The sequence below is a fragment of the Pezoporus occidentalis genome, unplaced genomic scaffold, assembly GCF_034315485.1.
Source record: "Pezoporus occidentalis ecotype Australia unplaced genomic scaffold, CSIRO_AGI_Poc_V1 ctg349, whole genome shotgun sequence".
Lineage (NCBI taxonomy): Eukaryota > Metazoa > Chordata > Aves > Psittaciformes > Psittacidae > Pezoporus > Pezoporus occidentalis.
In genome coordinates, this window is record NW_026915473.1 from 205,654 (window position 1) to 227,731 (window position 22,078).

Below are 22,078 nucleotides of genomic sequence, written 5' to 3' on the forward strand. Positions count from 1 at the left end.
CAGACTCTGGTACATGTGAAGTCTGCTTGTAATTATCTGAGGGAAGCTGTCACCATCAGCAAACCATTGCAGGCTTTATTCCCAGCTCTGGCTGTCATGTGCTGGCTCAGGGCAGGCCCAGAGAAACCTGGGCTGGAGATGAGCTGTTTCTTTCTCCTCATCCAAAGCTCTCTGCCCATGGTGTGGGGATGGCCACCGACCCACTTCACCCCAAACCCAAGGCTTAGAAGATGCTTGAGACCAACAGTACTAATTCTCCCATGGGAAGCCTTTAACGTGTAACATAAGCAGTTGGGTTTCGAGACTGACATTTTGTAACCTAAATAATACTAAATGAGTTAATCAAGCATCGTGCCATGAATATTCCTTGCATCAACATACCGTGCTCTTCCAAAAAGCAGCAGCAAGATGAGGTTTGCAACGATTCCTGCATCGGTCCCAGTGTGATTGTGTTAACATGTGCCTCGTATTGATTCTGGGTCTTTTTCAGTCAAATAATGGATTGTTCTTTAACGGTATTTCCTGTATTATTAGACTCACATTAGTGTGATTTAAGCACCTGATGTTGACTGGCAACTTTATAAGTGATTTTCTTCTGGATGGGGATGCCTGCCCTGCTGGCTGATGGCCAGGTGGTGCTGTAGAGAGTGTTATCAAATTCTGTGTAAGAGAAAACAGGAGAACATTCAGGATGCTACACTGCGAGTGACTGGAGGCAAATGTAAATAGCTGCAGTGGTCCTGATTGAATGTGTATCAGTAACCCTTGATTCCAGTACCATGGCTGCCTGGGAAACCCCTGCAGTGTCTCATTTTGCAAGAGAAAGAAAAAGAGCTGAACAGACTGTTCTGTGGTGGTATTTTATCATCGTCTGAACCTCCTGGAGCTCAGCAAGGCCGAGTGCAAGGTCCTGCACGGAAGTCCTGCAATCCCCAGCACAGACACAGGCTGGGTGGGGAAGGGATGGAGCAGCCCTGAGGATAAAGATATGGGGGTGTTAGTGAGTGAGAAGCTCCCCATGACCCGGCTTCAGTGTGGAGCTGCTGGAGCGAGGCCAGAGGAGGCCATGGAGATGCTGCGAGGGCTGGAGCAGCTCTGCTCTGGAGCCAGGCTGAGAGAGCTGGGCTGGGGCAGCCTGGAGAAGAGAAGGCTCCTCAAGGGGAGACCTGAGAGCAGCTCCAGTGCCTGAAGGGGCTGCAGGAAAGCTGGAGAGGGGCTTGGGACAAGGGATGTAGGGACAGGCCAAGGGGAATGGCTTTAACCTGCCAGAGGGGAGACTGAGATGAGCTCTTAGGCAGAAGCTCTTCCCTGTGAGGGTGCTGAGGTGCTGGCACAGGGTGCCCAGAGAAGCTGTGGCTGCCCCATCCCTGGCAGTGTTCAAGGCCAGGTTGGACACAGGGGCTTGGAGCAAGCTGCTCTAGTGGAAGGGGTCCCTGCCCGTGGCAGGGGTTGGAGCTGGGTGAGCTTTAAGGTCCCTTCAACCCAAACCAGGCTGGGATCCTATGATTTTGAAATACACTGTCAGCTGGAGGTTTGCTCAGAATCGTAGCAGATGCAGCTATGACCCTGCTTAGATTGTTTCTACATTTCCCTCTTTGTGCATGCAGCATCCCTGTTTTTTCTTCTATGTAAGGATCTTCAATCTCTTTGTTGCTCCTGATCCTCATGAAACACAATTGAAAATAGCAGTTTCCTTCTAATCTAAAGTCCAGAATGTAGAATAACCCTTAATTTGAGAAGGACTTCAGGAGCATCTGGCTTATTTTAAAATGGATGCTCAGAAGAGGCCAGTATAATTAGAAACAGAAATAAGGAGAAGTATGAACTGAAATGTCATAGTTCCCTTTCTGACTTGTAATTGTATTTGAGATCAGTTTGCTGGGTATGGCAGACAAAGTTAGTTTGAGGTTGCTGGTGTAGTTTGTTCCAGTTTTAGCTTGGGGTTACTCCAGTTCTTTTGGGTACAGCTTATACAACAGAAAGCTGGGCTGGGCCGTGTGCTGTTGTTATAAAGCCTTGTGATTTGGAGAGGTCAGGAATCCACTCCCTGATGAGCTGACTCAAGACCGACCATTTGGAAGCTTTGGGCAGTATCTCAGGTTAGAAAGAGGGTAGAAACGGCTGCCATGGTCATGTCTCTCTTCATCCATGAGCCTGTACTGGAGCTGCCAGTTCTGAATCCCACAGATGACACAAAAAGGGTTTTTTTCACCCAGTTTTATCATTTAGCAGATAGTAAAACTGGGAAAGCCGGAAGGGGGTGAGGGAAGAGTCATGTGCTGGTTACTGATGGCCATCGGGGAAGGAAGACTTGGACCTGGGGGGTTCCTTCTGCAGCTCCTCAGCTGAGCCCTGGTCCCTGTGTTGAAGTTTGAAGGATCAAATATAACGTGCCAGTGCTGGTCTGTAAATAGTAGACGTGGTTCCTGCTGTATCACCTGTGCAGATACCTCAGGGTCAGGTTATCCCACCAGGAAAGCTGGAAGGATAAAAAGACTCAAACTTAATCACAGGCTTGTCCCAGGGTAGGAGCAGCTTAATTGAAGCAGAGGTTTTTGATGTGATTTGATAGCACTGATGACAACTTGTCGAACTTTCCCTTTGGTCCCTTTCTCTGCTGCCTTCTGCAGGGCTCTGTGGGCCCATGGCAGCTGCCAGCCTTGATCTGTGCCTGCACACATTGTGTTAGATGGACTAAGCTTAGCATAGGCTGGGTTTCAGTGCTCTTCCCACGAGTTTATTTCCCAGGGAAGCTTTTAGAGCACAGGGGGAGCTGCTCCACAGACATTGCACTGGAAGAAACAGCTTAGACATACAGTGTAAAGAGAAAATCGATTGAAATGCATCGGTGGTTCAGCAGGAGGAGGTTGTGCCCTTTGCTCATTGATTTTTCTGGAGGACAGCCTCTTGACTGGCTGGTCCTCAACAGACTTTTGACACAGGGGCATGTGGGAGGAAAATCAAGCAGGAGAAGATGATGGTTAATAAAAGGATATCGGAGTGTTTATATGTAAGGGGTGACTAAGAGGTAAATGGCAGGGTAGTGCTGAGAGGGGTGGGCAGGAGGTGGATGGTGGATACCTAAAGGAGCTATGAGAAACCTGGAGAGGGGCTTTGGACAAGGGCCTGGAGGGACAGGCCAAGGGGAATGGCTTTAACCTGCCCGAGGGGAGACTGAGATGAGCTCTTAGGCAGAAGCTCTTCCCTGTGAGGGTGCTGAGGCGCTGGCACAAGGTGCCCAGAGAAGCTGTGGCTGCCCCATCCCTGGCAGTGTTCAAGGGCAGGTTGGACACAGGGGCTTGGAGCAAGCTGCTCCAGTGGAAGGGGTCCCTGCCTGTGGCAGGAGTAGGAGCTGGGTGAGCTTTAAGGTCCCTTCCAACCCAATCCAGGCTGGGATTCTGTGGTGAGAGCCTAGTAAATGAGGAGGCTGAAAGAGTTGAGCTTGAGGCAGCTGGTACAAGCAAAGTCTGAGAAGGGTTTCCTTGTGCTCTTCTGTAAGTGTATGAAGGGGGTAAGCCTCAGAAGGGAGACATTAAGGACCATATTACTGACTCCATGATGACCCAAGAAATTCCTCTGTAACTGAGTTGGAAAGGTAAGGGATGGCACCGTGACCTGAGGACCATGGCTCAGGTCCGCACTGGTTGCTGCATGGCTGTGTAGCCAGTTTGACCATCATTAGACACAGCAGGACTTTTTGCAGGAGGTAGTCGAGGAAGGGTGGATGAAACCTATCAGAAGCCTTGCTGAGGCCCAGGATTCCTTCAGGTCCTGGGTAGGTTCTGTGTGTGCTCCACTCCCAAGTCCTGCACTTTTCAGAAGAAAACTAGGCAAAGTAGATCTGATTTTAATCTCCCAATGTTCTCCTATGGGACATGGAGTGTTACTGGAGAACACTGCCTGTGCAGGCATGTGTTTGACCTCACACAACCAAGTGTTCAGCAAACCAGGTCAGAATAGTGAAGCATTTCTAAGAATGAATGCTGCTAGCTGAGCCTTGGAGGGACAGGGGCAAGGACAGGGCAGAAACCAGTTTGCCAGCCAGCTGATACTTGTTTGGAACAGGAAAACCCACCTAAAATGGTATGTGCAGTGCTCTGATGGTACCTGATTTTCTTGTGAAGTTTAGTGGAGAAGCTACAGCTGGTTCAGACTTTGCTAAGAGATCTCTGGTTGGCTCTTCCAGAAGCATCTGGTACTCTTGTTTTGGAATGATGGATCTGCCGTTCTTCCTGCTGTGTCTGTCTTCCTCATAGTAATGGAGTTCTCCTCCTTCTTTCTCCATCTCCACCTCTGCAATGGTGTGGGCTGTGCAGAGTGGTTTTGAGAGGTTGGAGGGTTTAAAATGACTTTCCTCATCGGAGGTGCTACTTCTGGTGTGGAACCACTACCATGGGGTGATTGATGCTTAATGGAGGAGTGAGCCTATGCCACACTCCACCCGTGTCAGTGCACAGAGGTGCTGTCCTATGGCAGGAGAGAGCTGGCTTGTGTTCCTGAAACGGAGTTTCTTCAGTGTGCTGCCCCACCAGGGAACATCTGGAGGCTCTCCATGAGCAGGAGTTGCTGTTGCTGTAAGCTTTTCTCCGATGGTTTTGGTGCTGTTGGTGGCAGGTTTTGTAGGTGCAGCAGGGACCTGAGGAGCAGAGCTCACATCTGGAGCTCACACTGGTGCAGGACTCCCCTCTCTTGCGGTGGAGCTTTTCTGTGCTGCCCTGTGGACGCTGTTAACTGTCAGCAGAGGCAGGTCCCACTTCAGCCTCCAGCCCATTTTGCTCTGCGTGAATACGGAATCGTGGTGGCTGTTGACTTTTCCAGCCCCACTCTGGGACACTTCTGGTGTAACAGGTTAGGAACAGTCATTATTCAGAAAGAAGAAAGGATTTTGCTCTTTCTGATGCCTTTGGATAATGAAATACTGCAGACTCTGGTTGTTCTCCCCATAAATTCAGCATATGCCCTTGGTTCCTGCGACACTCCTGTGGTTCCCCACATCTAGACAGCCACAGTTTTTGTTAATGCAGCACTGTGGCAGTGTGTTGCTCTTCTGCTTTCCTTTCTGCACCCTCCCAACTAAGCTTTTCTCCCCAAACAGTTGCCTTCTGGTTCAGGTCACACTTGGAGTGTGCTGGGGACAATTCTTCATCCACTTGAACAGGGCTGGACGTAAAAGCATCTGGATTTGTGAGATGGAGTCATCCCTGGTTTTCCTGGAGGCATCATTTGCTATGGGCAATAACTTGGGTATCATAAAGTCTTCAGCAGCACCAGAACAGCCACGCTGAGCTCCTTGTCATGTCAAGTATAGAGGCATCACAGCTTCCTTCTGCCCTCCCCTGCTCTTCCCAAATGCCGATGCAGATCAGGACAGCTCATTCCTTCATTCCTTCCTCTCTTTTCTTCTCCCCACTCATGATGCTCACAGACTTACTCCCATCAATGCACTTCATCATTCAGCAGTCTCAGTGTGGCGTGTGATGACCTAATCATGATTATTTTGCTTAACACTTAAATACTTGGCATTTCTTATCCTTCCACTCTTGGTGTGGAAATGGAGACCAAACCCAAGATGTGAGCAAGGGTTTCTGCTTCATCTGCTGTCTCTGTAGCACTGAAAGAGACCAGAAAGGAAAACCTTTGCTGTTTAGGAACAGAGTACCGATAGCGTCTCTCTGTAGCATCACATTTTGTGCAGTTTACCATGGTTTGGTTGGGTTTTTTCTTTTTTTCTTTAAATTTGTATACTTCCATATTAAACTATCCCAGCAGTTTCTGACCCCTCCATTGGGATTCAGGTAGAAGAGTCCTTGATGCCAGTTCAGTGTCTTTTTCGTGGTGTTCCTCTAAGAAGTTAGTCGAGGCAGGGTAGCAAAGTGAATGGAATTGTGTGCAACTAGGGTGCATGTTATATCCTATTCCTTCCTACTGATCTGTAAGCTGTTCCATTGGCTTTCTTTCTGTTTCCTGCTGCTTTCTTGCTTCGTTCTTGAAGGGAGGATTCAGACCTATACAGGTAATTTTAACTCCTGGTTCTGCATGGCATAAGTGTCTCTATCACTTGTATCATTACTCCGTTAGTGAATGCGTTGATGTCTGATGCATATCTTACCAAAACCTGAGTTTCAAGATTGCAAAGACTCCAGAGCAAGGTCTTCCAGTGCCATGAATGCTCCATCCCAGGGATACCGATGCCTTTTCCCAGCGCGTAAGGCTTGAGGATGGAGCGTGTTCCAGGGGCTTGCTTGGTTTCCTGGACCTGGTCCATCTGCGTGGGGCATCACTTCATGCACACGTGGTAGAAGAGTTTGGTACCACCCTGGAAAGAGGTTGCCACCTTTCTGAAAACAGAGGGCAAGACAAGTCATCTGCTTCAGTTTGTGTAAAGGGGAGGCATGAGGCACCTCTGGCCTTGCTAAAATCTGGCTTTATAACTGTTCTGGAGCTCTCTTGGAATATTCATTCCCAAGCACGTTTAGAAAGGTGTTTTTTGGCAGCCAACCCACCTTACCAAAACTCTGTGTGACAAAAGTCAGTTCCTTAACGTTCACGCTGGAAGTTGAGCTGTGTAATCCAGCAGCTACAAACTCATCACTCTTGGAGTTTAAAGGTTCTTACCTTTCTTCTGCATGTCAGTGGAAGGCTGGAGCGTGAGCTGGCCCTGTACAGTGAAGCAGAAATTGTCCTGCAGTTTTCTGAACGTGTGGCAACCCTTTGGAAGTAGTATGAGGATTCTAATGTCATAATGGTATTTCCAGTTGTTGCCCAGAAGGCCTGACCAGTGCTTTCCTTTCTCTCCCCTGCCCTAGTTTTTCCAGAGGCCTCAGATCCAGCCTCCAAGAGCCACCATCCAGAACAGCAGCCCTTCCATCCGTCCTGGTGCGCAGACCCCCACGGCGGTGTATCAAACCAACCAGCACATCATGATGGTTAATCACCTGCCAATGCCCTACCCGATGCCTCAGGGCCCCCAGTACTGTATACCACAGGTAACAAACCCCTTATCCCAGCACCTAAAGGACTGCAGAGCAACGCTGGCTCCATCTGGATCTTCTCAAGGCTTGGTGCAGAGTTAGGGGGTGTGTGTGAAGTGAAGCTGGTAGATGCATATTTAGCCTCTGTCCTTCTGTATGAAGTATTTGTTGTTGTGTGTGTGGAGGCAGGAAGAATAAATTACTCCTCTAGGTTTTGAGGTCCCCCTCAAAACCAGTGTGAAACTGAGCTCCTGGAGAATGTTCAGTGCTATAAATGTGTCTGAATCAACTTCGTAGATCTGCAGCTATGAAACCCTGGGCCTCATAAAAACACACCAGTGCTGAAATCAGGATTTACTACTTCAGCTCTTGAGTCCTTGTCTGTTGATGACACAGCTTTAGCTCTCTCCTATTCTTCTGACAGTAACTCAATCTGTAATTAATCAGTTTGCTAATCAGATCCCTGTTGATTCAGGGGCTTGATTACAGGTTCTGTGTGCAACAGGATGAAGTTGCCCAACTCCATGTAAACTAATGGCTGTTTTTTCTCCTCCTAGTATCGTCACAGTGGCCCTCCATATGTCGGGCCCCCGCAGCAGTATCCCGTTCAGCCACCAGGACCAGGACCCTTTTATCCAGGACCAGGTCCTGGAGAATTCCCCAATGCCTACGGTAAGTTCTGCTTGGAGAATTCTCCTCAGGTATTTTGCTGTTGTCAAGCTGAAGATTTAAAACAGCAAAATGGGTTAGCATGTGTTTGAACTTCAGGTAGCTGCTCAGTTGGGTTTGTGTCGCAGCCCTTATTATTCAATCCTAAAAATGCACAATAACAGAGTATTGTTTGTAGGAGCACTTGAGGATAGGCTCCAGCTCACAGAGCTACCTGTAATCACACATGAACAAGAATGGGGGCTACTTGTTATTCCCTGCTGAAGCATTATTATTTATTAAGGTATTGTGAATACAACGGGCAGCTCTGGTTTCCATTGAGCCATGCCCTGAACGTGCTCACAGCAGTTAATGTTTCTTACCCCTTTGTCCTCTGGTGGTGTTTAGAGGAGCCATGTGGTTTGATTCACCGATCTTATGTTGCGATGGTCAAGTTAGTCTACTCAAAGTTTGTAACCCATGGACAGGCTGAAATTTGCCCTTTTAATGGGCAAATCTTGGTCTTGCCTTTCCTGAAGCAAAAGGCTTGGGAGACTGCCTGACATCATGTGTGTGCTGTGGTTGGTTGACACACAATGGTCAGTAGGTTTGATTGACTCACCCATGTATTGAGCTTCAAAGCTGCACCTAAATATCCCAAGGCTGCATCTCACTGGTCCTTGACTCCTCCGGGACCTCACAACCCCCTCTCATTTGGGTCCCACTTTGCAGACCCTGTGTAGCAGTGGGGGACTGTCCTTCAGTGCCCTGTGACACCTCTTCTCTTGGCAATCCTCTTTTACATTCAAGTCCTTTCGTAGTAATTTCCAGTGTGTTGCCAGGTACAATATATATCATATTTATATCACAATCCCCGTAAGGTTTTCAGTGGCATCTGTATTTTGGTATTTAAATCAGCTCCTGCAAGCTAGAGTTGAATGAGATGCAGAATCAGATATCCTGCAGTCAAGTTTGTCACTTCTTTATTTACCTTCGCTTGCTCATTTATGGGAACATTTGGAAAAGCCAGCAGGATGATTCTAGTCATCACCCTGTTGTAATGTTTTGTGGGGGCTTTTTAAGGGTTTTCACCTCTCAATATTGAATTGGAGGTATTTCGTTCAGTCTGATTGCTACCTGCCCACACACGGCCTGTAATCTGTTGGGGGCAGAGATTTTATCAGCTTCCCATGCAGCTTCAGGCTTTAGCTGTTGGTATGTTGGAGCCTAAGAAGTGAAGGATCACCTTCCAGGCTGAACAGTGACAACCTCTTATTGCTGGCAGAATTGCCTGTTTGCTCTTCACAAATCCACATTCCTTTTAAAGGGGAGAAAAGCCTCAGTTGCTTCTCTACTTGTCATCTTTTCCCCTCCCTTCTTTCCTTTCCTTTTCTTGGGGTATATAGAGCTAACGGGACTACTTTGACAGGCTGCCATGAAGCCTTCAAACCTGGTTATGTAGCTCCTGAGTAAAAGGAAGGAGAGCAATTAGAAGGCAGCTGGATCGTGTTTGCTTATTCTAGTAAAAATAAAGAGCAGAAATACTGCTCTGGCTCTTTAAATCTGATCCACAAAAGAGGAAATTGCCTGGTATTCCTCGTTTTTCCTGCCATTACAGGTCTGCTCTCTTGCTTTCTGCTTGCTTAGTGCCATTTGTCTGTTCTCACTCCTGTAATGAGGAGAAAGTTCCCTTCTGGTCCCTTTCCACTCCTGAAGGTGCCTGGTTTCTTGCACAGAGACTGTCACCTTTCAGTCCCAGCTTGCTTTTAGATTGCTGCATCTGCAGAGTGTCAGTGGGTGAAGCTGGAGCCCTCCACTGTGCCAAGAGTTTTCCAGGCAGAGCAGGGTTAGCCAAGGAAGTGGATGACTGCAGGTTTGCCTGTGCTCATCCACCTTTCCCTCTCGTTGCATCCTTTCTATTTATATAGGGACTGGCAGTGTCTCACCAGGAACTGCTCTGAGAGACAAGGAAATCTATGACACAGGCATGGATAATGCTGCTGGCAGTGGCCTTGCCTGTAAACCTCAGGACTTCGTAGCCAGTGTGGCTGCTAGATGTGAAATCACTGCAGTTTGGCAGGCTGAAAAGAAGGGGGAAGGGAGAGTACTGCAGAAGACAAAACTTAGGGCGATGGGCAGTGCATCCTCTGTAATTGTCTCAGTTTTGCAGTGTGTCATCATTTGGTATCAGTGAGTTTCTGTGCTGCATTGGGAAAGATCATGATGAATGGAAAGGAAGGAAAATGAAACTCGGGTTCTGCTGAACTGGGAACAAAACAGGAACAAAAACCAAAGCACAGAGAACAGAGATGCGCTGAAAATTGCACTTTGTTGCACTTGGTCTGCTGCCACAGGAGCTGTATTTCTTCCCACAAGTTACTCTTGCTTTTTGGGATTCCTTCCTTGAGTTCCTTCTGTGGCTCAGTCTGAGGCAGGAATCACCTCGCAGGCTGTCTGATTAGATCTGGTTTCTAGGAAACTGGAAATCAAGATGATGAACACATCCCCAGGCTCCCAGGCTTGCTCCTGTTATCCAGGCTCATGCTGTTCACCTGGCCAGCTTGGCCAAAGCAGCACTTGGAAGAGTTTGAGGCTTCATCGCTGTTCTTAAGGAGAGAGGGAGGAGGGTTCTCGCTTCCCAAGCTGTAGGGACTCTTTCAAGGCCGGGTTGGACAGGGCTTGGAGCAAGCTGCTCTAGTGGAAGGTGTCCCTGCCCGTGGGGGGTTGGAACTGGATGGGCTTGAAGGTCCCTTTAACCCAAACCAGTCTGTGAGTCTATGGCAGAGACGTTTGTGCCCTGAGGCCAGATCTGAAGTCACTGGAGTTCACAATAAGAAGTTTATTGAATCATTTAGGCCACCTTAACTGCAGCATCCAGGATGGAATTTGGCCGGCTGAGCTTTCCACAGCCCTGAGCCAGTGCCAGGCAATGCTCTCTGCTACTTGCCCACTGTCTCAGCAGAGAAATGTTCTCCCTCTGAGCATGCCAACAGGAGCCTGCTCTGAGCTTTTGCTTCCCAGTCGCCAGTTTAAGGAATTGCAGCCTTTGAAACTGCAGATCAGGTTGTGCTGGGCTGCCTTCGTTCACTATCTTGGATTTCACCATTTACTTGTGGTAGCAATAACCTCCTGTTCAGACTACAGACACACAACTCGTTCCCATTTAAAGGTTGGTTCAGTTGGAGGATGAGTGAGATAGCTCCAGACACAAATGCAGACAGGCAGGCCTGTGGCATTCATGCCTGGAAGGAAGGAAACCCAGTGCCATCTCCCGTGTTCCCCTGATGTCTGATCTGCAGGCAGAAGACTGCTCTACAAGGCCACCTTTATATCTGGCGTGGTTTTAAAGCACTTGGTCATTCTGAGCCAGTCTTATTGCAGACAGAAAAACCTCATGAAACTACATTGGGTATCATGAATGTAATCATCAACGTGGTGTAATTCCACAGTAAACCTGCTCGTGCTCTTTCTGTGTGCAACATGAGGAGAACATTGCTTGTGATTACATTTGTGTTCATGGAGATAAAAAATGAAATAGGGACTTCATCAGCGTCATGATGGAGCAACAGCTTCTGGTTTAGTGGCAGTGGGGAAGAGCAAAACACGGGCCAGGTGGAGGCTTGTAGCTGTGGGGTTTGAAGGGAAGGAGGAGCACATGGGTCTGGTTTACATCATGCACTTGGTTTAGTTTCATTAATAGACTTTTTCCCTCTTGTTTCTGTCGTTCTCTCCTCTCCCAGGAACACCTTTCTACCCAAGTCAGCCAGTGTATCAGTCAGCACCCATCATAGTGCCTACACAGCAGCAGCAGCCTCCACCAGCTAAAAGAGAGAAAAAAACGGTGAGTGGTGGTCATGGATTGGCACATCCCACCCGAGGTCTGTCCTGGTTGTAAGCTTGAAGGAAGTTAATGACGATCTTAAGCTTAAAGCTGAGCTTTAGCATCACAGAGAGAGCAAGTTTCAGAGCTGAAGTGTTAAACACTGCACAGTGCTGCAAGGGTCTGATTTTCATGGGGGGATTTTCTGCTCTGGGTTTGTGACATCTCAGCCAGACAAAAAGGAAGAGGTTTTTGGCGGTTTTGCAGTGAACATAAATGAAAACCAGTGTTAGGTGCCCAGACCTGGTCCCTCAGCTGCCTGCGCTGCTGCTTCGAGCTGTACCAGTGAACAGACCCGGATCAGTTTGGGAGAGTGTTGGGAGTTGGTTGGAACTGACTAAAAAGAAATAGGTTTTGCCTTGGAAAAGGCAGAAACCCAGCAAGCTGTGGACATATGGGCAGGCTTGAAAGAACCTGAACACGTGAAAGTGGTGAGGGGTTTGGAGGCCACACTTCCTCACTTCCCAGTTCACTGGGGAGAGTTTGAGAGGGGCAGATTATTGGATTATCACTGGATTATTACTGCAGGTGGATGGTGGAAGGGAATAGTAAAGGCACACTGAGAGAATGGAATGTTTAAACAGAAAGAGTCCAGGGTGGTCTTAAACTTGTGGATGGATCTTTTCTATGCAGTTGAAAAGGGAATTGCTTTACATCACTGCGTGTTTTGGAGTGGTTTGAAAGCCCTCAAACAACTGTTTCCAAAGGGAGGAGTGGGGGGAAGGGACTTGTATGTGTCTCAAAATGCAGGATATTTGTGAGTTTTGAAGATGGTCTGAGATGAAGTTTGAGTTGGGAAACTGGAAGAGCTGAGCAGTGTGTTCGCTGGGCTTGTGAGAATGGCTTTTCTTGTAGCTGCTGTCAGCAAAGGGTGAGGCAGCTCTTGCCACCTCCTTGCTAGGCCTGAGGAGTTTCTTCCCAGCATCCAGAGCACAGCATGGCCACATCGTTGATGCTGTTTGAAATGCAGAGACATTCAGCTGTGGTTAAGGCAGCTTCATGCCACGGAAGCCAAGTTCTCCGAAGCGGAAAGGCAAAAGGTTTTTTAAATGCCTGAGCTGTTTGGCTCTGAGTGCTCTGTTCCAGTTTCCTAATCGGGGTTGGGACTGAAGAAATGAGAGACATTAAAGAAAAACTAAACGTATATACATACACATGCCCTTATGCACCATTAAGTGAGCATTCAAGTCCTACAAACCATCAAGCAGGGAATGTTTCCGTGCCGTTAACTAGTCACTGGGAGGAGGAGAGGGCAGGGATTCGGGCCAGCTCCCGAGTCCTTGTGCTGTGGTTAACGAAAGGTTTTAGCAGCAAAACTCCATCAAAACTAAGAGAGGAGCACATCTTGCCAGCATCCCGAGCACCATGTGTGTATTCATTGTAAATCAAAGAGCCGAGAAGAATCACACAGCACTGAAGTGGGTAAATCACAAAGCCCTTCTGCAGCTCCTGACTTTGTATGGTGCTGATTAAAGCCTGGGGCTTTCCAGGGAGCCCCCTGCCCTCAGAAGGATTGTGTCTTTTGGTTGTGTGTCGTGCTCAGCATGATGGGGACTTCGGCACCACTTTCAATAGAGTTAAACCAGGCGCTTCTGAAGGGGGACAAACAGCAGCACTGTCTTCAGGCTTGTGAAAACCTTTAACTCCTGTATTGAAGATTAAAAGCTCTGTTTCAGATTGACCCAGGCAGCGTGACTGTTCCTGTGTTCAGTGACTCAAATCGGCTCAAGTGTCAGTTGAGGATTCAAACGAGTGTGCTCTTGAGTGGTTTATTTTGGAGGACGTTTTTCCTTTCCCATTTTGGGGCTGTGAAGAGTCTCCAAGCCAGGCTCGTTTCCTAAATGCTGATGAGTTTCATAGGACTCGAGTTTGTTCTTGTGGTTTCCCTTTCCTCCGCACAGTATTTTTTGGTTGATTCCCTCTCTTCTCTTGGTGTGACTCTTCCCAGCTTGGAAGGGAAAAGCAGGAAGAGCTGATTTGCTTTCCCCCTTCACCAGCAGCTGGCTTGGCAAGGTCACTGGATTCCGTATCAGGGTAAAACAGGGCCTGTTCCATTTAATTCTTGCACTTTCCCCTGGCTGGCAGATGAGTTCTGTAGCAAAACTGTCTGATAGATTTTCTAAGCTGCAGTAAACTTCTTATCCAGCAGCAGGGACCGTGCTCTGAATTACAGGGTCACACACTGGGTGCAGGTATTTAGACCTAACTGGTGTGGTGTTGTGATTAAATTAGAGATGAAGGGATTAAATTAGATACCAGGCATTTCAAGTTATCAAACCAAACCACATTCCAGCATTCCTGCAGAGCATCAGCTCAACCCAGAGCAGCTCCTACCGAGTGTAATGAAATTATAGCCTGTCCATGTCTCCTCTCCATAAACCCCAAGGAGAGTGTGTAGTGGGAAGGCTCACTTGAATCCTTTCTCTGTTCAATACTGTAGATCCGAATCCGGGATCCCAACCAGGGAGGCAAAGATATAACAGAAGAAATCATGTCTGGTGGGGGCAGCAGGAACCCAACGCCTCCCATCGTGAGACCCACTTCCACACCGACTCCACCTCAGGTAAGGAAGTGGCCCTGTAACCCTCTCCCAGTGATGTCTGCTTTGCTTTGCTGGTTGTTAGAGCCAAACCCTGTATCTCCCACCCACACCACCCCTCACCTCCAACACCAGGATGGTCCTAGATTGTCAGTGTTCTGCAAGGATTTGTTGTCTCCCCTCCAAGTTTAGTCATTTTTACCAGCCTTTAGCTTGGAAAACGTGGAGCTGCAGTGCTGCTGCTTGTTGCCCATCCCTGCTTCTGCATCAACAATAGATTTTAGAGCATGTAAAGACTTCCAGTGTTAAAGGAGAAGTGAGAGATGTGATGCTTCTGTCAGTCTTGTGTACCTGAGGGAAGGCCATCTCATGCATGTGATTGATTGTATATCACTGTCCATGCTAATGTCTTTCTGCCTTAGTAGTGTTGTTTTAGAGTCACCAGAATGCCTGTAGCTCAGGAATTTTGTCACAGAACTGGGATAAATCTACTGCACGTTTGGTCCCTACCTGTTCAGCCTTAAAACATGCATTTTTCTGATGTAGGAAAAAGCAGAAATATCCCAAAGTGATGCTTTCTGTAGCTCAGGAATCTTTCTGACACACACCTTTGAGTTTGAGCCCTTGTAAGTCTCTGTATCCTGCTCCACCTGGGAAGTCCATGGAATGTCTGGAATGTCATGGAAGTCTGTGGAATGTCTGGAAATTAAGCTGATTGGAAATGCAGGTCTCTTCTAGTCCTTTGGGAGCCAGGGCCTTGCAGACCAGCAGAGCTGACGTGAGCCTAGGTCCACCACGACGTGAGCTGGGGCTGGAAGTGGCCATGTTATCTAATCAGGAAATGATTTCTGACTCCCCTTCCCCACCTGCAGCAGGAAGAGGCGATGCCTCCTTGATCTCTCCCCATATCATCAGAGGTGGAGAGGCTGTGGTCCTCTTCCCACCTCCCAGCTTAGTGTTGCTGCTCTTGGCTTCATACATCCTCTTAGTTCTCCCTCTCTTTTGGGAGAGATGCTGCTAAGCCACAGGCTGCTCAACTGGAAAGGTTTTGAACAATTGGAGAAGGAGCTCCTATTTTTTGGCACAAGCCTTGGAAGTTGGCTGTGTTTTGTTGGAGGCTGTTGTCCACTGCTTGGATTAGAAGATGTGAAGGTTCTCCAAGTGATGGGTAGGCTTTCGATCAGAGCCTGGCTGAAGCTGGGGGGCAGTTTCCTCTTCTTCCAAAGTTCTTCCCTGTTCAATATCCCCAGGTTTTGCTAGCTTTCAGGTAAACCAGCCTTTCCTGAGCTGAAACCTTGTTTTCCCTCTGCGTCTGGGTAGCTTTTCTGCTGAGGCAACAAGCTCACCTTGAGACACCCTGTGCTGGAGTGGGAGCTCGAGGTTATATCTGAGCCAGTGAAAGTGTAACAGGGGTATGTGAGATGCAATAAGAGCCTGGTCTGCAAATCTGTCCCTTGAGGCCAACAGGATACCTACAGGTTTTAGCCATCACCCTGGTTCAGTCACACCTTTTGTCGTGTGAAGGCATCACTTTTGGGTCACCTGTTTTCTCTTGCTGGTCTCCATCATGGGAAGAAGCAGCAAGACACCTCGAGCAGCTCCTGGTTCTGCAACAAAGGTGGGTGGTGTTCAATTGGAAGAAGCTGTTTTCTGCCCCAGGGTTTCTGGTCTGGGGATCTGTGACTAGAGCTGGAAGGCGAGAGAACCCAGAGCTGGTTACATATAGAATCAATTAGACTTTTCCAAGCCTTTCCCATCAGAGGAGACACTAGAGATGCCAAGCATTTGCCTGCTGGTGAGATCCCCTTCCCATTATCTCGTACTGAATGACTTTCCCCATTAGAAGTGAGGAAGAGCTGAAAGCAGCCAGGTTTCAGGTCGTGTCTATGCATGGTGCAGCTAATTCAGGCACTTTATGGATTACTTTGGCATTCTGAAAGCTATTTTAAGATTCTACAATTAAGTCAAACAGGACAAAATGAATGTTTTTCAAGAGGAGGTTAATAGGCATGAATTTTGATCAGCTGTAATTCAGATGCAGAGCACATCAGTGATGTCCAATCATCTACTCTGAGTAAGGTATGCAAATACTTCATTGTTTAATATCCAGGCTTCGTTCTGATGAGGTACTTGGAACCACTTTTGTTAATCACAGAAGAGCTCTGGAATAGTGCTCACCAGAAAAAGTTCATTAGTGTAACATAACTGAAAATTAAAGCCCACTTAAGCCAGGAAATTCAAAGTTATTGTCCCAACATCATCTCCAATTCATTTCTTTGGAGCAAGTTTAGTATCTTGAATGAAATTAGATTGTGCCTTAATAACTATGCTCAGTGCCTGAATTCCAGTAGTGGAATGTTCCAGTAGTGGATGTTACAGTATTGAACAGCCTAAAATCAGTAAACTCTGTATATTCATATACTCATCACAGAATCCCAGCTTGGTTTGGGTTGGAAGGGACCTTAAAGCTCATCCAGCTCCAACCCCTGCCACAGGCAGGGACCCCTTCCACTAGAGCAGCTTGCTCCAAGCCCCTGTGTCCAACCTGGCCTTGAACACTGCCAGGGATGGGGCAGCCACAGCTTCTCTGGGCACCCTGTGCCAGCGCCTCAGCACCCTCACAGGGAAGAGCTTCTGCCTAAGAGCTCATCTCAGTCTCCCCTCTGGCAGGTTAAAGCCATTCCCCTTGGCCTGTCCCTACAGGCCCTTGTCCCAAGCCCCTCTCCAGGTTTCCTGCAGCCCCTTCAGGCACTGGAGCTGCTCTCAGGTCTCCCCTTCAGGAGCCTTCTCTTCTCCAGGCTGCCCCAGCCCAGCTCTCTCAGCCTGGCTCCAGAGCAGAGCTGCTCCAGCCCTCACAGCATCTCCATGGCCTCCTCTGGCCTTGCCCCAGCAGCTCCACGTCCCTCTTGTGCTGCTGCCCCAGAGCTGGACTCAGCCATAACTTTGCACAAGCATTCCAGGGCTTTCTTGTATTCCCTTTCCACAGCTGATAAAAGCTGTGACCAGTCAGTGTGAGGTTCATCTGGGAACGCCTCACAGTGAAACAGTCCCAGTTGGGTGCAGGGGCAGCAGCGTTACTGGTGTCTTGTTCCACCACCTCTTGGGATCAAACCCTGCGCTTTGGGAGGGTTGATGAGATCTCACCTGGTTGAACTCTCAGAGTGTGGCTGTGCAATCTCTGGGCCGAATTTGGGTAATACTTCTTTTATATTGACTGCCAGTGTCTGATTCTGTAATCTCTTTATTTAAATGGCATATGCATGGAGAAGATCTTGCTCAAGAAGGGCATGGAAGGCACTGCTGTAGACCAGTCCCTGACCCAAATTCAAGGAGCCTTTTATAATAATACCAGTAGCAGTAGTAATAATAGATTTTTTAAAAAATGGGGATTTTTCCTTTAGATTTGGATTATTTTTTAACTGACTCACACTGACCCTGAAACTTTGACAGCCCAAGCCCAGAGCACCCTCTCCTCGCAGGAGATTCAGTGCTTAACACCAAAAGGACACTGAAGTTGTCTATCAGGCAAGCAAGACTCAAGGCAGGAGGTTTTAGCCCTTGCCATGCTTTTTGTACCTGCTGCTTTGTAGCTGACCAGAAAGTGCTTTAGATGGAGCCTTCCCAGCACCTCCACAGTGGTGCTAAAGTGCTTTAAAGTTCCAGCAAGGGAAGCTGGCAGTAAGGCATTACTTACGTGTTTCTAGGTGAAGTTATTTATGTTTCTAGCTGAATGCTATTTTTCATGCTATATATTTTGCTGTGAATATAAATAAACCCCAGGACCACATATGGAATCTGGTCTTGATATTTACTCACCAGTCCCTAACACAGAAGAGCACCTTTGAAAGAGTGAGAAATGCTCTCATTTTCCTGGGGAACCTCTTCCAAGTGTCAGTGAGTTTGTGGCACTTTGGGTTTCTCAATCCACAGCTGCAGTAGGATGGAGTAACGCAGAGCAACTTCTAGCATCATAAATCATGAGAGTAATTTTAAATGGGGTTTTTCCTTGGAAAGTCTCTGAATGCTCCAGTTTGAAGCCACGAGCCTGGAAGGGTCAGTCCTTCAGTCCCATTTCTATTACTTAGTGATACTGTTCCCACAAAACAAAGGAGTTTTCCAAAGGTCTTAACAAAACCAGTTTTCTGACCTAGGAAGTTTCCAGGCTTACAGGCTCCTTGTCCACCAGTCTTGCCTGGTCCCTGTCATTCTCATCACATTCCCCTTTTTCCCCACTGCTTTCATCCATAAATTTTACATGAAATGAAACAGGATGAGGGGAAAGCCTTCTCCAGCCTGGCTCATGTGTGAAACCGTGTTGTCTTTGGCTTCCTCCTTTGGCTGGAGGTCGGGATGCAATTCCTCATGCATCCTCCAGCCAATCTCATTGGGCTCCTTCCAGGAAGAGGAGCAATCCCAAATAAAATCTCAACCCTTCACCCCACTTGATTAGATCTCTCTTTTTCCAGATGTGCTTTTTCCCAGTGCTCCTTTACCTTTCTATGTCTTATTGAAGATAATTCACTCCTTATTCTGCACTGTTCAGATGAAATAGCTGGAAATGGGAGGAAAAAGGAGTCCCAGGAAGAGGAGCAGGTTGCCAGGGAGTTTCTCTTTTTAAGGGAATATGTTTTGCATGGATTTCTGATAGCCTGCCCAAAAGAAGGCATCAAGACACCTGTGTCCTGGGCACTCAGGTTCATTTTGATTGCTCCAAAATGCCTTTCCCCATGGATGTTGTGCACAGTCGCCCTGGGTGAGTGACTGGATGAGAGCAGGCACCTGCAACACGCAGCGTGGCTTCTGCTTCCGAGCATTAACTTGGAATTCAGCCCCATTTTCATCCTCCCACGGTCCCTGCAGCATTTTGAAGGGTTTTGCAGTTGTGAAGACTGGAGTTGCCCCGTCTGCGTTCACTCAGACATACCCAAGGGATTCACCGTTACCTTTGTGTGACTTTGGTGCAGTCACTTGCTCTCACACAAGGTCTTCCTTAAATTGTGAGATAAAGTACAGGGGATTTTCTTTTGTGTTTGTGAAACCTTTGTGAACACAAGGGGGGTGTTTGTCCCGTTAACAGTGGGGACACAGGTCAGGTCCCTGCAGCAGGCTGTGGCTTTTTCACTCTTGTGACTTTGTTGGTCTCGCAGTTTTATTTCTCTATATAGAAAACCTCAGGCTCAGTCCCTGTTGATTGGGAACCAGCTCCTCCTGCTCTCCTTTAGATTGATGGTGACCCAGCAAGCACCATCCCTCCATCTCGTTGTAGAAGGTATCAGATGATTCCTTCATACAACCACCGAGGTGTAACCAATCCAGATTCTTCTCCTGTTGCGATAACAAGCTCCTGTGTGTGCATGGAGATAAAAAACCACTCTTTGCTCACACATTATCTGTCTATAAATAAATACACAGAGAAATAAATGGATATTGAAATATCTAAGGTGTCTGAAGTAACGAGTGGAGGAAGGAGTGGAGTTCAGAAAGCAGACACGGATTAGAGGGGTCCAGCAGTCCTTGTGTGTACCCAGCTTTCTGCAGCCTACCCAGATGAACATTTCTGCTGCTCTTAGGACTAGCATTTGGAGAATGAAGTGTGTTAATAACTGTGCTGCGCTGTCTCCTTCTCATTATTAACAGTAATTGTCTCTCTCTCCCCTTTTCCTGGTGCCTTTTCCTCCCTCCCTTGCCCACACACATTCTGAATTCATTCACTCGGTCTGGTACCTTCCCTCTTTAATCCCCTCACCCTTGGTTCTTCTTTTCCACCCCACCCTCTTCCCCACTTGCTTGTGCTCCACGTTGCTGGTTCTTATGTTCACACGCTCATTGTCACCCTGTTTTGTACTTCACATCCCAGCAGCTGTCCAGCCAGGTCCCCGAGCACAGCCCTGTGGTCTATGGGACTGTGGAGAGCACCCACCTCGCTGCCAGCACCCCTGTCACTGCGACTAGCAACCCGAAGCAAGGTTTGTTGTTGGATATTTCCTATTTCCTCCCGGATTATTTTTAGTCTTTTTCATTTATTTCTTTTTTTGCCTCGTTTCTTGTTTTAGTTTGAGTATTTTTGGCATGGAGACAAGCGCTCAGCAGAAATTGGAGGGGAGGGACGACTTTGCCTCCACTGGAACATTTTAACAATGTGTTGCTAAGGGAATTAATTGAAATTTGCCAATGTGAAACCAGTTAAAAATAATTGTAGTCAAGCTTATATGTCCTAAATGTTGTTTCAGAGCATCGGGAAGTGAGAGCCTCCTCTTGCCCATGTGCCACCCTCCAGCAAAATGCTCTTGGCCAGAGAGGTTTTAGATCATTTGGACAATTAGCCATAGGTATGGCACGTAACCAGAGCATCATATGGCTCCTCCAGAGCTGCTGCTCTGTCTTGGCCTGTAGGACATGGGCAATCTTAATTAGAAGAAAGACATATTAGTGAGCAAAGTGAGCAGACTTGGGTTAGGAAAAACAGCACGGCTGGAAAAAGTTTCTCAAAGTGATGGCATTTCCATCTCCTATGCAAGAATATACATTTAAAGGGAGGTTCTTTTAAACAGTTCAAAGGAAAGGTGTCCCAGGAGGGAGGATGGAACGTGTGCCAAGTCTCTTCCCACTCTTTGCAGCCACCTAAAAGCCATTAAACAGCAGTTTAATGAGGTGTGTGCTGCTGTCACGCTAACAGAGCCAGTGTAGGGATTCAGGCTCGGCACTGCCGCTGTGTGCCGGTTCTTTTCCGCACTGCAGTGTTGGAGGTTCTGCCTCCGAGGGGTGCCCAAAGGAGAGGTGCCCTTTCACTCATGAGGAAAGAGGGGAAAATCTGTCTGTGATGCTTCAGATGTCCTAGATCCAAACAGCGGCATCATTGCTGCTTGGAAGTAAAAGGAGACATCCCTGAGGCTCATTTGTATCAGATTCTAAAATTTACTGGAAATGTTGCTCTTTTACAGCCAATGGTGCAGGCTTCAGGGTGTTCCCCCAGGGAAAATTGTTCCGTGGATATGTTTCTGAACGGCTGCAGTGTCTGGAAATGGTTGAAGTGGAAGCTTTGAGATTCATAGAATCCCAGACTCCTTTGGGTTGGAAGGGGCCTTAAACCTCCAAACCCCTGCCACGGGCAGGGACCCCTTCCACTAGAGCAGCTTGCTCCAAGCCCCTGTGTCCAACCTGGCCTTGAACACTGCCAGGGATGGGGCAGCCACAGCTTCTCTGGGCACCCTGTGCCAGCGCCTCAGCACCCTCACAGGGAAGAGCTTCTGCCTAAGAGCTCATCTCAGTCTCCGCTTTCATCTGGTCCCATCTCCCACATAAAGCAGGACAATGGCTTTGTATAGTTGTACAAAACTTGGATGTCTGTGTCACCTAAAGCACTGTGGGTAGGTTTAAACACCCATGGAATCCATGGTGATGGTGCTGGCTGAGCAGGACTCGCAGGCATGCTCAGCTCTGGCCCAGCTGCTCTTCCCAGTCCATGTCCTTGTTCCCCCTCTGCCAAGGCACCCAAGTCCCAGGGGATGTCTCTGAGCATGCCAAGGTGCATGGTGGCACCGGGACTTGAACAACTGATGTCTGAGGTACAAGTACCAAAATACATCTGCCCTTTTGAGCAAGTTAATGTTGAACCGTAAAATCCAGCACTTTACCTCCCTGGTGTATGAAAACTTGTATTTCCAGGACAGGTGGGTTTTCCCTCTAACTTAATGCCTTCATAGGGAACTCTAAGTGAACTGGATGTGATCTTGATTTAGTTACACAGGTCTGACTGAGCTAGGTTAACTATAAATCAAAGCTTGAAGTGGGATTTAGCGCTGATGAGCTTTCCTGTATTTGTATCCGGTCCATCCCAGAAAGAGTCAAACATTTGTTCCAATCCAAAAACTGCTCAAGAGTGAATCTGTGTGAGAACAGCAGAGCAAGAGCACCCTGAAACAACACCATGAGCCTCAGGCTGGGGCAGCAGCAGTGGGGTTGGTCACAGCACAGAGCAGAGGGAAGGGGAAGGAACTTTAGATACCATTGAAATCATTGATTTCAACCAAGCTAGTGGCA

The 22,078-nt window shown here is 47.8% G+C and overlaps 1 protein-coding gene across 13 annotated transcripts in view; it reads left to right on the forward strand.

Annotated features, from left to right (window-relative positions):
• EIF4G3 (eukaryotic translation initiation factor 4 gamma 3) overlaps positions 1-22,078 on the forward strand; it is a 150,500-nt gene that overhangs the window by 79,118 nt on the left and 49,304 nt on the right. For 7 of the 13 annotated variants that reach the window (XR_009966908.1, XM_062630147.1, XM_062630153.1 and 4 more), the window contains 6 exons: positions 5,993-6,013; positions 6,807-6,986; positions 7,529-7,643; positions 11,360-11,460; positions 13,940-14,062; positions 19,896-20,004. Coding sequence is in view for 12 of the 13 variants with exons in the window: in XM_062630147.1 (XP_062486131.1) it covers positions 5,993-6,013; positions 6,807-6,986; positions 7,529-7,643; positions 11,360-11,460; positions 13,940-14,062; positions 19,896-20,004 (649 nt within the window). In the remaining variant the exon portion in view is untranslated. The remainder of the gene's footprint in view (positions 1-5,992; positions 6,014-6,806; positions 6,987-7,528; positions 7,644-11,359; positions 11,461-13,939; positions 14,063-19,895; positions 20,005-22,078) is intronic. The other 6 variants (XM_062630151.1, XM_062630155.1, XM_062630159.1 and 3 more) reach the window with 3 other exon arrangements.